The sequence below is a fragment of the Amblyomma maculatum genome, chromosome 7 (assembly GCF_055883805.1).
Source record: "Amblyomma maculatum isolate TAMU_Amacu chromosome 7, ASM5588380v1, whole genome shotgun sequence".
NCBI classification, from domain to species: Eukaryota; Metazoa; Arthropoda; class Arachnida; order Ixodida; family Ixodidae; genus Amblyomma; species Amblyomma maculatum.
In genome coordinates this window covers 86,596,953-86,612,146 of record NC_139350.1, presented here as the reverse complement: position 1 = coordinate 86,612,146, position 15,194 = coordinate 86,596,953, and the positions used below count along the sequence as shown (strand labels likewise).

General features: G+C 46.9%; 1 protein-coding gene across 1 annotated transcript in view; it reads left to right on the top strand.

Annotated features, from left to right (window-relative positions):
* LOC146183875 (serine/threonine-protein kinase Nek7-like) overlaps window positions 1–15,194 on the top strand; it is an 80,926-nt gene that overhangs the window by 8,882 nt on the left and 56,850 nt on the right. Inside the window, exon 4 of the mRNA XM_084609210.1 lies at window positions 13,188–13,296. Within this exon, the coding sequence (XP_084465336.1) occupies window positions 13,188–13,296 (109 nt within the window). The remainder of the gene's footprint in view (window positions 1–13,187; window positions 13,297–15,194) is intronic.

Genomic DNA, 15,194 nt, shown 5'->3' with positions numbered 1-15,194 from the left:
GATATGGGAAAAATGTCTTCAATGTCAAATGTCGAATGTCAAATCGAATATCTGATAGTGAAAAAAAAAAAAGGTAAATTAAAAGTAGCATTGTTGGTCTTGTTTATTTCAGAACTCGCATGGTATTTGCAAATAAAATTAAACTAGTATTGCACAGAAGTGTACACCATACTGCAAAGTCCAATATAATTTTTATTCAGGATTTCAATGCCAGTTTTTTGTACAGGAAGGAGCTGCATGAAACTGAGTGGAGCTGTCATAGCACTGCTGAATATAGTAAACTCTAGTGAATTCAGCCTTCAAGGAGCCAGAAAAAGTGTCAGATTGAAACGAAAGCTCGAATTATTAAATGGGCCTGAAAAAATTGTCGAAAGCCGTTTGCATCACAATTTTATTTGGTGAACACCTGCTATGGTTTTGGCATTTAAGATGAAACTGAAGTGAACATTTTTCTGGCTTTGTCAAGTCTTCGGTTTGCGCACACTATCAAGAAGGACCTCTTCACAAAACGGCCCCGTCGAGTTTTGAGGATGCTACGCTGCACAGTTCGCTGCGGTGAAGCATTGCAGTGAAGCATGCAGTGCAGTAACATTGCGGTGAATTTGAAAATCCTGAATATCAGTTTTTCGAGCATGAATCGAAAAAAATATCGGAGAACACTGCCGAATCTGCACTAGAGAAATGCATAAGCCTTAGCGTTGCAATGTTGTCTGCGAGATGTGTGAGCGGGATTCCGCGAGTAATAGATGCTGCGCCTTTCCTTTTCTGTAAACCAATTATAGAATGCCGGTAAACATTGATGCGTTCAACAGAATACTGGTTGTGTTCAACAAGGGGCGTGTTCGCAAGGGGCAGCAGCAATGCTCGGGCTTCTCCACTAGGGATTCTGGAGTGCTCTCGAAATTCTTCAGACTGCAGTTAGTTATCTATTTTTATACACATTCTAACCATTCCCACCATTTGGGCATACAAATCATTCCCTTTCCTGCTCATTCACATTCAAACATTTAAAATTTCCCGCTATAGGAAGTTAGGCCTACGTCACTGGAAGTAGAGTACCACGTGTCCCCATTTGGATGTCGCCATTACCCCTCCCGGCTGTTTGAACTTAATTGACTGACTTAATTGGGTCTAATTAATTACGTAATTATCCTACTGCACCAAATTTTTTTTTCCCAGAGATTTTTTCATCCTCTATAGGCAAGCGTCATGTTTGTAAACAAAGGTGGCGCTGTGATCGGCAGCGACAAGGGGTGTAGGCAAAAACTCAGCGTGCCTACACTGCACCAAGCGACGCCGCCTTCGAAACCAGTTTGTGCGTGCAAATATTCTGAAGCGTAAGCTTTGCTTGTGTGTAGAAATAGTTTGGTCTATGTCTGGAGAGTAGTTCAGCACTTTACTAGCCGATTACTGCTGGAATTACCTGGCGAGCAGTGCTGCATTGGCTTCCTTCTCCGTGGCCTCAACAGCGCGCGACTACGGCAACGTTGGACTGTAGTGACTGATTAAATTAAATGAAAATGAGAAATTACAATGTGTAAGAAAAACTAATATATTGTGAACACTGTCCAACTTGTGGGCTTATTGTTAGCGCATGCAAGGATGATGATATAAATGATTGAAAGTGTGTTTTTCATATGGCGACAATTTTGATGGGTAGTTTTCTGCTGCTCCAAGCACCTTCACTCTAAAGAACAATATTACCGGCAACTATACTGAACTAGAAATCATATTTTTAGCTCACTGTATACCAGCAAATTAGGTCATAGAATTTCACTGAATAAGAACTCAATCTTGTTATTTGTAACATTCGCCTAGTGGGCGCGCTGCCAGCTTTTTTTATCCTGCTCGATAAAGAGACATTCGACGTCTGTTTAATATCGCACAGACGTAGTCAGAGTCATTCACAGGTTAATATATACATAAAGGCTCATAAGAATGCCGTATTGTTTTTTGTCTTTTTTTTGCTATGAGCACAAATGCAATGTTCTCCACAATGTTCACAATCACTTGCAGCGCAATTTGAGCGATCTGTTTAGAATTTTTTTAATATATTGGGGAAATTTTTATTCAAACGCGCATCATCTTATTCTGCTTATTTTTCGTCCCTCGTACTCAATTCCACTTTAGGACATTAAACTTAATGTACCGTATGTACCACAATTAAATGTCTTGCTCGATCAGAGCTGGTTGTAGGTGGTTAATTCGTTCATTATGATCTTAATGACCTTCAAAAATAAAATTTAATACTCTGAGAAATAGCGCTGCTTGACTTTGTCCAATCCTAATGATGTTCACTGGATTTTAGGACCGTTGATTGCGCGTCACTCATTGAAATTCGGGAAAGTGAAAACAGAGAAAAGCTACTTCGCAACTGTTGGCCTGTTTCGGCAATATCACGCTGGAGTGACCGCTCAAGGTAACTGCAGTTGCCTTTGCAGCAGCTTTTGTGTCCTTTTCCCTACGAAAATATGTACGGGTAGTACCGCAGATGAATGGAACTCACAGCGCGGTTCCCTAGCTGCAGTTGATTAAGATCATACGCGCACGGAATATCAAGTCTAAACTTTTTACGGCCTGGTAGTATATACACCTAAAACGTGAATGAGCTGCAGGCTATTTGTCGTGTGGCCGAAAAGCACTCACGACAATTAAGAGTTGCAAACGAACTGAACAGTGCAGAAGTGCAACGCACAACTGCCATGGCAACCTGTCGCCGAAGGGTCTACAATTGTCGCTGCTGTCATTCACTCTCATCTTTATCTGACCGCAAGAAACAAGTGAGAACAGGTACCATTTTCTTTTTTGTGCCTTGTAACGCAACCAACCGCACCACACATTGCAGGAGTATCGGGAATTATGCTCGAAAACGCAGCAAGAGCCACGCATCCAATGCAGACGGCCCATGCTTTTGTCTACACCACGAAAGTCACTGCTGTCGCCAGCGCCGCCGCATCTCCACTGACGTCACGGGCTGACACTTGTCTATAGCCTTGTATACATGAGCCCGACACGAGCGGGTCGGGTATTGGGGAGCCGGTTGTCGGGCTTTGCCTGCCCGACCCTTCCGGGTTTACGTGAACCTGTTTCTGTTGGGAATAGTCGGGCAGAGATCGCTGCTACACCGTGCGTCGAGCAAGTGAACCAGGCGCAGGTGGGAGAAGAGGAATGTTCAGACCAAACAGCTCACGGTCCCGTCCCCTACCAGCAAGGAGGCAAGAGAGGAGGTGCCTGCCCAACGCGTCAGCGTATACATGCCCCTCGCCCAGCGAGTACGGTCGAGCCAACCCACCCCCTGTAGTCGGGCTGGCGGGACGCGACCTGACGGTCGTCTAGCTTGACCCCCTAGCTTATACATGAGACAGACAGCTGGTTTTCAGCCTGACAGGCCCACCCGACCCGACTTTGTCGGTCTCATGTAAACCCCCCGTATCTAATGCAACCATTTTTTTGCTTATACCCCATTTTGTTCTAACATAATCATGATGACAAATTCTGGTTACACGAAACTGTTGCCATAACCATACAATGTTTACGCATTAATAACAAACATTTGATTCATGTTCAAAATTTCAAATAATTGCACACCCCTATTTTTACCTAATGCCACCCACTGCTGCCTCCGATGTCTCTGGCCCTGATAAGCAAGCAAAGTCTATTTGGGTGATGAGCATATCGAGCAACAAAAAACGTTGAAAGGCGTAAACATGGAAAGGTTGGTGTGTGACACCGATCTGTGACGTAAGCACGATGCGGTGGCGCTTCTGTCGCCAGGCTGGGCCGACTGGGGGTGAAAAGTAGGCTTAGCGTCCAAGGAATACATGGAACCGAAATATTTCAAAGCAGTTTTGTAATTTCACGGGACACCTAGGATGTTTTTATTCGGTGCAGAGCAACCATGAACATCCTAGATCAGATCGTGAAAGTATGAAATCTCATTACCGAGGCGAAGTATTTTTAAAACGCCGCGAAACGTATGAGGGTGCAAATTAGGAGGGCGATTCATAGAAACACATGTAAACACAACTTACCGCAACATTTCTCTTGTTTCGCTGAGCACCAGAAGTGGTGGCCGGTCGTTAAATATTGTCCAGTGCTTTGAAGAAATGTGTAACAAAGTGTGGTGCGTCATTGCGAAGTAAATCTACATTTGAGGAGGAGGAGGATAAACATTTATTTGACGAGGAAAGAGTCGGGGCAGCAGGGGCTACCGCTCTAGGTGGCCAGGAGTCCTTGGGCTCTGGCGACCTGGGTTGCACGCTCGATGGCCCGGAGTTGGATTTGCGGGTCAGAGCTGAGCATAGCGGCCTCCCACTGCTCACATGTGGAGAGCTGCAGATCCTGCGGAGGGCTATCTCGTGGACAGGCCCACAGTGTGTGGTCTAGGTTGGCCCTCTGTTGGCATAATTTACAATATGGGGTGTATAATGCAGGATATGCATGGGCGTAGGTGACAGGATTTGGGAAGGAATGTGTCTGTAATTTTCGCCAGGTGACCTCCTGCGCCTTCGAGAGTGATTTGTGTCCCGGAGGGTATAAGCTACGTGTTTATCGAAAGTATTGGGTAATTTCTTGATATGAAGTCATACGGTCTCTCGCTGACCTCATGAGGGGTTGTCCCACTGCCCGGCTGACGAGTCCTCGGGCGAAATTGTGGGCAGCCTCATTTCCGGGAAGGCAGGAATGTGCTGGTGTCCAGATCAGCTGAATGGGACGGTTTGTCGTCTGTGAGGCAAGCAGCAATTTTAGTGATAGAGGGGATATTCTGGCTTTGCTGTAGTTCCTTATTGCAGTTTTCAAGTCGCTAATAATATGTAGGGCTGAGGTCGAGCTTACCGCAAGGGCGATTGCCGCTGCCTCCGCTTCCTCCGGGTCATTTGTAACGACCGAGCCGGCCGTGAGCAGTTGACCTTGGAAATTTACAGCCACAATCGTGAATGCACTGCGGTCCGCATGTTCGGCTGCATCGACATACAGTTTGGAGTGGTATTGCTTGTGTAGGTTTTTGGCTCTCTGTACTCGCCTGTCTGAATGAAATTCAGGGTGCATATTCTTCGGGAGAGGTGGAATCTTCAATTGAGCTCGCAGGTTCTTGGGCAGGGATATTTTGTCCTGCCTTGCTGCGGGGTAACCAATTGAGAGGGTGTTAAGAATAAAGCGTCCTGACAGTGTGTGGGTTAGCCGTTCGTACTGAGAAGTGAGGTGGGCCTCTACTAGCTCACTGAGAGTGTTGTGTACTCCCAGCGTGTTGCAGCGCTCTGTTGGGGTATTTATGGGGAGGCCGAGTGCGGATTTGTACGCCTGTCTGATTAGGGAATCGACACGTTGTGTTTCTGCTGCGCTAAGTTTAAGGTAGGGTAGTGTGTAAGTAAGTCTACTAATGACGAATGCCTGGACCAGACGGAGGAGATTTGTTTCTTTCATGCCCGAGTATCGGTTGGCGGTTCGGCGTATAAGGCGCACTGTCTGAGAGACAGTGCCCTTGAGGCGATTGAGGGACTCTGTGTTTCGGCCGTTGTTCTGGATGTTAATTCCAAGAACCCGTATAGAAGATACCTCTGGTATAGGTTGTCCCTTAGCGTACACCCGGATTTGGGGATAACCCCCAGCGCCTGGTTTGCCACGCTTGAGAAAAAGTTCAGATTTTGTGGGGGAGCAGGAGAGGCCCGCACTCTCTACGCATTCCGTAACAGTGTCCACAGCTAGTTGTAAAGTTTCTTCAATTTCTCCGTCATTACCGGATGACACCCAGAGTGTTATATCATCGGCGTATAACATATGGGACAGATTTAGTATACGGTTGAGTTTGTCTGGGAGTGGTAAGAGTGACAAGTTAAAGAGAAAGGGAGACAGCACGGACCCCTGTGGAGTGCCGCTGCTGCCAACTGTTATAGTGTGAGATTTGATGGCTCCAAAATTTAGTTCGGCCGTTCGGCCCGTAAGAAAATCCCGAATGTAGTTGAAGGTCCTAGGACCGGGATTTATTGAGTGGAGGTTGGTAAGTATAGCCTCATGTGCTACATTGTCAAACGCCTTGGCTAAGTCTAGACCTAGAATAGCCTTGGTACCTGAGCCAATTGGGGGTTGTATAACATGATGGGAAAGTTGCAGCATCACATCTTGCGCTGAGAGTCGAGAACGGAAGCCAAGCATAGTGGGTGGCACGATGTGGTTATCTTCGACATAGGCGTGGAGTCGGTTGAGGACAACATGCTCCATTAATTTTCCCATGCATGATGTTAAAGAAATGGGCCTTAGGTTTTCAATGGATAGCCGTTTACCCGGTTTAGGTTTGAATGTGACCTTCGCATGCTTCCGGGATTCGGCCTTCCGCCCAACATTAATTCATAAAAGCTGTAAGTGCTGTGATGGATATATCATCTAAGTTTCGGAGAGATTTGTTGGTGACACCATCTGCTCCAGGGGCAGAGTTTACGCGAAGCTGCATCATGGATAGTCGTACTTCGGCCTCCGTGATGTTGGCATCAAGTTCGGGATTCGCAGGCCCAGCATACATCGGAAGGGTGGTCGAGGGATGGGAGCTGATATATAACGTTTGTAAATCTCGTAAGAGGTCTGCTTCGGTTCCCGGGTATTTGTGCATTACCTTTGCCAGACTGTCAAATTGGGTAGTTTTGCAGTTGGCTGGGTCTAGGAGGTACCGCAGGAAGTTTCAAGTGCGGGAAAGACCTAATTGTCCTTGCATGTTATCGCACACCTGTCCCCATTGCTGGTGAGCTAGCTTTAGGGTGTAATCCTCAATGCGTTGATCAAGCTGCGCAATTTTCAGTTTCAGCGCGCAGTTATGCCTTTGTGGTTTCCAACGTGTTCGGATTGACTTTCGCGCCTGCCACAGATGCAGGAGGTGTTTGTCTGGCGTTGTGTGGTTTATTTCTTCTGGGGTCTCCTCAGTGTGGTGGCCAATATCCTCACGAAGGGTGGAAACCCACTCATCGAGATTTTCGATTTTGGGTGGGGCTGTTTGGCCACGGAAAGTGCGGAATTTATCCCAGTCAGTCAGAAGAGTTCGTTTACCTTTCCTTCGATACAATCCAGAGGTGAAGATAGTAGATATGAGGAAGTGATCACTACCCAGGTTTTCCCCTGTATTGCTCCATTGCTGTACTTCTACATGCCTGCAGAAAGTTAAGTCTGGGGTTGTATCTACTGAGACACTGTTACCTAGTCGGGTCGGGGTATGGGGGTCAGTAACGAGTGTGAGGCCTAGTTGTTACGAATGTAGCCATAAATCTCTTCCTTTGGGGCTGTCTTTGTAATAGCCCCAGCCTGTGTGGGGCGCGTTAAAATCTCCTACTATAATTAGGCCGTTGTGCTGTGCGAGTTTAAGGGTTCTCGAAAAGAGGGTGCCAAATCTGCGTTGTCGTTCTCGTGGGGGGCTATATAAGTTTAGGATAAAAATGCTTTGGTGGTCACGTTTTTGTGGTAATAGCTCTATGAGAACATGGTCTATGTCAATGCCTTCGATTGTATGTTGGATCGCCGTAAGATTACGTTGAGTTAGGAGGGTAGTGCTGAAATTTATAGCGCCCGATGGTGCATAGGCCTTGTACCCGGGAAGTTTTGTTGCGCCATGCGTCTCCTGTAGCGCTATTATATCCGGAGGAGCGGAGGATGCTTGAATGAACTGCTGGAGGTTCCCCCGTTTCCGGCGATATCCCCTGCAGTTCCATTGCCAGATTTTATACGTTTGGCGGGAAGCCATAGTCAAGTGTAGCGGGGTTCAACAGCGGTTTCGCTGGTGTTGAGGCCGGCGGTTGGTCTTATGGCTTCGCTCTAGTCTCCTGCACGAGAGTAAGTGTTGAACCTCTTTTCTCGAGAGTAGTGACCTTAGTTTCTAGGCCATCTAACCGCGAGCACAGTTGTTGTATTTGCTGTGAAATTGGCTGTACTAATTGCTGCAACTGCTGTAGGAACTGCTAGGTTTGTTGCTGTGTTTCCTGCTGTATTTGCTGCATCTGAAGTTGTGTTTGTTGTGCCAGTTTCGCGAATGCGGTTTTGAGGGTTCCTACTTCGGTGGGAGTAGGCGTAGTACTAGAGGTCGGCTTTACGTTTGGGGGTGAGGGATCACCCGGTACTTCATCCTTTGTGGAGGGGGGGTGCATGCGGGGTCTCCGTTGGGGAGGATTTAGTTTGTGATTTTAGGGTAGCGATTTCCTGTTGTTGTTGCTGAGTGAGTTGTTTAAGGCGATGTATTTCCTCCCTTAGGGCCTGCAGCTCTGCACTCTGCGTGCTAGTTAGTGTGTTGTCACTCTGCGTGTTGCGGGAGGCCTTCTGTGCCCAGCTCACCTGTTTCTCCCCCGGTGAAAGGATGGCTTTTGAATCCGGATGGCTCTCCAGGAGCGGGAAGGACTGAGACCGGGAGCGGTTTCTGTTCCCTGTATTCTGGCGTCCTCGGGAGACCGAGCGGCTTTCAGACCTGCTGCCAAGGTTGAATCTAGTCCGGGAGCGGCCTCTGCGGTCACCGACGTTGGCATCTTGTGTCGTTTGTGGCTTCTGCTTTTGGCGTTGTTGACGGGACGCTGTTGCTGGAATCGCTGCTTGCATTCAGTAGATGAAGTAACGTGCGGGCGGGAGCATATTGCTCAAATGGGATCACATTTGTGGTCGTCGGTAGGGTCGTCAATACCGCAGCTCGAGCATTTGAGAACTTGAGGGTTTGGGCAGACGTCTGCACGGTGGCCGCGTGTACGGCAAATCGTGCATGCTTCGATTTTTTTTCTGAAAACGCGGGGCCGGTACAGGGTGCCCCTGTAGCTAACCCAATATGGGACTTTGCTACTGTCGAAGACAATAAGTACCGTGTTGGTTTGACCAAGTCGGCGAGCTTGGAGAACAGGCGGGGTGGTTTTGGATTTGGTTAAGCTTCTGGCGATGTCTTCAGGGGTATTGTAATCTGGAATATTGTAGATTATCCCTTTAGCTGAATGGTCTGGTGCCGTGAGGTAGGTAGCAACTTGGTGTTGGACGTTTCCAAATTTGAGGGCCTGGATCGCTTGATACTGTTCAGCATGCTTCTTAGAGGGAGTACTCACAGTGATGGAGTTCTGTGTGTAATTTAACCGGACCTGATCGGCTTGGGCAGCAGAGGGTGAAAGTCCAGCTTCTTTCTTCAGGGCGTCTGTAATCTGTGCTGCACTCCAGACGCGAAAGTTGAGTCCCCCACGAGGGCGGAGGACGATTTTGTAGTCATCATGCGGTAGCGGTGGCTGCGGTGGCGTTCGTGGACGCGGTGGTTTCGGAGCCGTGGCCGACTCCTCGCGTTCAGTAGTTGACGTGGCGTTTGTGTCAACTGCTTTCTGTTGAGCCGCTCGCAATCGCTTGCGGGCATGCACTCCTCCCCTTCCATGGTTACTTCCATGGGATCGAGGTGGCGCACGCTCGCCGAGCGGCTTGCCCGCCGTTAGGCCTAGCGCGGCGACTCACCGCTTCGAGTTTAAAACTGCCTTTCTAGGCTGGAAGGGAAGCTCACTTGATTTGTGCGCAGTTCCAGTCGATTGCCTGACACCTTTACAGGCGCGTGGAGGCACAAATTGGAAAGGTGGACAGTGAGAAAAAGGTCACTTCTAGCAAAAAGATCGGAGCGCATAGGGATGTGCGTCCGCACTCGGCGGAAGCTAAGATCCCCAGCAATCTACATTTGAAACCCCTCATTGTCTAGAATCTGAGTTAGAAATTTATTGCGGTAGCGTGGAACAAACAAAATATATGCAAAGCATGGTTTGCAAGGAAGCTGACTTTGCAACTACGAAAGCAGTCGTTTGTTAGGAACTGGTGCATTTTTTTAAGACCATGAATATATGTATGCGACAACATTTCGCATCTGGCATCTCTGTAAAGCACATTTATGAATAAATATGTGTGGCACGTTTCCAGACTAACCCCGTCTAGGAAGCTCTTTTTTGTCTTCTACCACGTCCCGACAACATGTTGCATGGATAAGTAAAACAATATTGCAAGAGCTGGCAATGCACACGAGCCGCATAAGACAGTTATGATTCCATCGAAACACGGCTCATCTTGTAAATTGAGAGGAATAAAACGCTAAATAACGGGAACGACGTCATTGCATTCAGAAAGTATCGATCGTGGCTAAATAGAGGCGGTAAGTATAAAAATAAATGAATATGTAAGTTGTTTCGCGATATATGCATGCGGTAAACAAATCGTAAGCAAACATTTTGAGAGGCTTTATGTTCCGACGTCCTTGCATGCCCTGCATGGTCTGCACCATGTGGAAAGAAAAAAAAAAGAGAGACGAGGAAACCGCACACAAAGCGTAAAACGATATATGAGAGGCACAGCGATATCACGGGGGAAAAAATAACTAGCATAAATGCCCGTTGAGCTTGCGCGCACCCACCTGATTCAAAATAATTGTATGCCTCCAGGGACTTGTATGCCTTGACGGGGTCTGCTGTGAACCGACTTGAAGACATCATCAAATGCACTACAATGTGATGCCGAATGGTGGCAGAGCGCCTGTGTCAGTCCAGAGAACTTCCCAGTATGTTTGAGGCGCCGGAAATGGGTTCGGATGCACGCCGCCAATGTACAGCTTTTCATTGTAGTGCTGTTTATCCGATTCCGACAAGCTTTTCACGTAGTTAGAGTCCGACATAGCTGCAGCGCACACTACATTCCCTTGCAAGTACTGCAAGTCTGACGATGTATGGGACTGTTCACAGCACGATAAACTGACCGTGCACAGTTGCAGACGACCATGCCCCACCGGCGCCGTCGCTAGCAGACGCTCCGGAGCTGGAGGCGGCCGCGGTGGGTATCGCCTGCTGCGCCGTCGTCTGCTGCAATTACTGCAATTAGCGATTCTCGTTCGGTCCATATTCTCGTATGGTAGAAGTCTGTCTAGGATTTATCACTAGAGCGACAGTTTTATCAAGCTAATTTACTCAATGCGGCAGCATATCAGACTGTAAACAAAACTGTACGACTCGCTACACCCAGCTTGCAGTGAGCCTATGGGGGTGTACGGATTCTCAACACAGATTATTCGGGGACTTTAAAAGTAATTACCTTCGCAATGACGCAGCACACTTTATCACAAATTTCTTCAAAGTGCTGGCCAGCGTTTAACGACCGGCCACCACTTCTGGTGATCTGCGGAACGAGAAAAATGTTGTGGTAAGTTGTGTTTACATGCGTTTCTACGGGTCGCCTTCCCAATTCGCACCCCCATACGTTTCGCGACATTTTAAAAATACTTCGCCTCGATAATGAGATTTCACAATTTCATGATCTATTCTAGGATGTTCTTACTTGCTTCGTACTGAATAACGACATCATAGGTGGCCCTTGAAATGAGAAAACTGCTTTAGAATATTTCAGTTCCATGTATTCCTATGGGAACTAACCCTACTTTTCACCCCCACTCGGCTGCGGCGCTGCGAGCGCCCCCTTTGTTTGTAAACACTGTGTTGGTCTATACTTGTGGCTTGCCACGTCAGGCAAAAAGGACGGGACAGTGGCAGTAACTCAGTCTATCATCATCATCATCATCAGCCAGACTAGATCCACTGCAGGATGAAGGCTTCTCCCATTTTCCTCCAATTAGCCCGGTCCTATGCAAGCTGCATCCTTTTGACCCCTGCGAATTTCTTAACCTCATCCACCCACCTAAATTTCTGCCAACCCTGCTATGCTTATCTTCCCTTGGAATCCAATTTGTTACCTTGAGCGACCATTGGTTGCTCTCTCTTCGCGCTACACGTCCTGCCCATGCCCATTTCTTCTTGTTGATTTCAACTAGAACGTCAGTAACTTGATTTCTCTGACCCACTCTTCACGTTTCCTATAACTTGATGTTACAGCTACCATTTTCTGTTCCATGGTCCTTTGCGTTGTCCTCAACTTAAGTAGAACCCGTTTCTTTACCTCCATGTTTCAGCCTCATAGATCAGTACCGGTAGGATGCAACTCTTATACACTTTCCTTTTGAGTGATACCGGCCAGCTGCTAGTCATGTTTGAGTACCTTCCAAATGCGCCCCATCCTAATCTTATTCTCCTAGTTATTTTCCTTTCGTGGTCCGGATCTGCGGTCACTACCTGACCTAAATAGACATATTCTCCTACCACTTCCAGTGCTTCGCTACCTATTTTAAACGGCTGTGCCTTTCCCGTATATGACGGGAACAGCTAAAGCGCATGTCAAATGGATGGTCATCTACAGGTGCTGTGTAGGATCCCCGAAAATATTTGTCTGACTAATGATTCCTTGTAAACTCCTCCCCATTTATGCTTGTCTTGTACCTGGCCTAGTAAAGGTAAAGATAAAGGTACCTAACTACGTGGCTAAACAGCCCAGTGTTTTGGGAGCTAGAGTTTAACTTTCGATACAATTAATGGGTTTTACATTTCTTTTTACTTGTCACCTCTCAGAACCAAGCTTCACCCTCTTGAAACTTTGAGAGCCCGCTTCTGATTCATATTTCCTGTTTTTGTAAAATGCCTGCCTTGATACAGGAAAGTGAACACGTCAGTGAAACACTTTCATGGACTGAAATTCTGTAATGAATTTAGGAATTGTAGGCTCATAAATGACATTTTGGCAGTTTTTTTGTTAAAAAAAAAAAGTTTTCTAAGTGTAGTAATGCCTTAGATTGGCAATTTTTTACCATATTATATTACTAGAGGCCCTTCTAGACTGAACTGTTATGTAAAGATAAGAAGTCATATTTGTGAAGGATAGTCACTTTCCATTCACTTACTTGCCCTTTCCAGCATTTGGGACTTTCAAAATTTGTGTGAGGATAACGACTTTGCAGCAGTGCACAGCACACAAACGTATGCCATGTTTGAAAATGGTATTGAAATCAGTTGCCTTTTAATCCCGTATTCTCCACAAAGAGGGGTCGCTATAATAAACTGCATTTGAAATGTTAGCAGAAACTGAGGACAATGAAAATGTCTGAAGAAAAATGGAAATAAGCTGTCATCTGCATAATGTGCTTTATTTATTTTTTTTTTTTCCACTTATCCTTGCTAACAGTGTGTGGCTGTTTAAGCCATTCGTGACACATTGGTATTGCTTGAAGATGAAGGTCAAGGTGGGGACGCACAGTTAGCCAATTATGGGTTGTTTTCATTCACTGGGCATTGTTTAAAGGAGGGCAGTTTCATTGCTCTCAAGCTTCTACTGCTTGGCTGCAGCGTTTCAGGGAGCACGGTAAGCTGATTCCTGAGCCCACCATTTGGAGGTACTTCTCGCAAGTGTGTGCTGCTCTCCAGTACATGCACATGAAGAGGATAATGCATAGGGGTAAGTTCAACTATGCAAAGTTTCGGGTGTTCTTTTCCCAAATGTACCAGTGTGCAGGCTTCGTAGTACTGCATCAGCGTCACTGGCAAATTATAGCATTATTGGACTCTGGCAGAAATGATAGAAGACAGAGGAGAGAGACTGGATTCGTTTCACCGCCTGTATGCCCAACCCCCGACGATACTTTAAATGCCTGGAGTTTTGCCACGGCTCACAGAGCTGTAAAAGCTACCAAACGTATGCAAAATGCGCCTCGAGAAAACATCCCTCTGAAGACTGTAATGAAACTACGCTGCTCCGTGCTAGCTACAAAAGAAAACACTTTTCATTAGAGATACTCTAAGGCCTGTCCTACCTTGGAGATTGAAAAACAAATAATCTCGCTCAAGTCAACAGAGAACAAATTGTTTTCTGGGCTGCAAACAGATTTTAGCTCATGGTGAAAACAGATTAGCCAGTGCGATACAGCAGGACGGGGCACTGCACCAGCCTTCAGTACCTGCTGAGGCCGCACAGAGTGAGCCTGAGGCAGGGCGGTCCACGCCGCGGGTGTAAGCGGCTCAATCCGCTCCACCATCTTATACAGGCTGCACATCTCTTCAGGTCTGCTGATTTGAAGCTCTCTTCCTGCAAGGCAGGGCTTGAAACAAAATTATAGAGGGCACTTTTGACCACTAATGTGCGATGAGGCGAAAGCCATTATAGCACGGTGGATCGTAGCCCTGCACTACGGCGCCTCTATCTCCCCCTCTTCTTTCACTCCCACCTCCCTCCCTTCCTTTAAATGCTTCCGCGGAGAATTGTGACAGATACTGCACCTTTTCTATCGTGTAATGAATTTCAAACGGCACTGATGCCTGCTGTACTAACGCCTCCTAGACATCTGGGTCTGCTTCTGTTTGCTGTGTGGTGCGGCGTTCAAGGAAGCAGCAAATGAAAGGTGCCACACAGACGCTTGGATGGGATATTCGGCGGGGTCACCTTCGTATAGCATGAATCGCCTGGTGACCTGTCGTGACGGTACATAGCGCGATGAACGTTTTGCGATCTGGGGTGGGGCGCAGTTGGTAAAGCGCTTGGCTGGGGATCCAAGGGATGGAAGTTCGATTCCTGGTAGAGACAAGATTTATTTATTTATTTTTAACTATCTCCCTCGAAAGTGTGACAGCTTCTGCTGACAACGATGAGGCATTAAAGACTTTCACCTAAAAAGACATGTCTGTAGCGCAGTCTTTCAGTGCCTAGATACCCAACAAGGTAGCGCTATGCCATCAACATCTGATGGGCAACGGAATTTGTTAGACCATCAAAAAAACGACATGCCATGATTCATGGGGCCAAAAGAAGTGCCAATACAGGATAATAATACAGGATAATAAGATGGCATGCATAGCATTGCAGTGGAATTGCAGGGAACATTTAAATATTGTAACACAAGGGACATTCTGGCCGCACTTCCTCCTGTTGTTTTATGTCATTAGGAGACAAATTTAAGTCCTCAAAACACAAATTCCCTTCAGAATCCTACAATATTCTGCTGCGACTTGGAGCTGGCAAGCCAATTCACAGGCAGTGTAGCATCAAAGTGAAAACCGGCATTGTAGGGCATGAGCTGCAACTGAAACCCAGACTTGAAGCTGTAGCAGCCAATTTATTTACACATAAAACCATCACAGTGTGTTCTTAATACGCTGAACCACATCTCAAAGTTCCCCTCAATGACAGAGCAGTGCTTCTCGGCCGCAGATGTGTGGGGACCCCTTGTGAACTAGTGAACCTTGAGACCAGCGGTGGATAGAGGGGTTATCTTATGCGGACTGCTCCCGCTGTTCCGAATCCAGGTCGCGAAATTGAGATTGAGTCAAAGCTAATGCGACCTCTAAAACACGTGCTCTTGA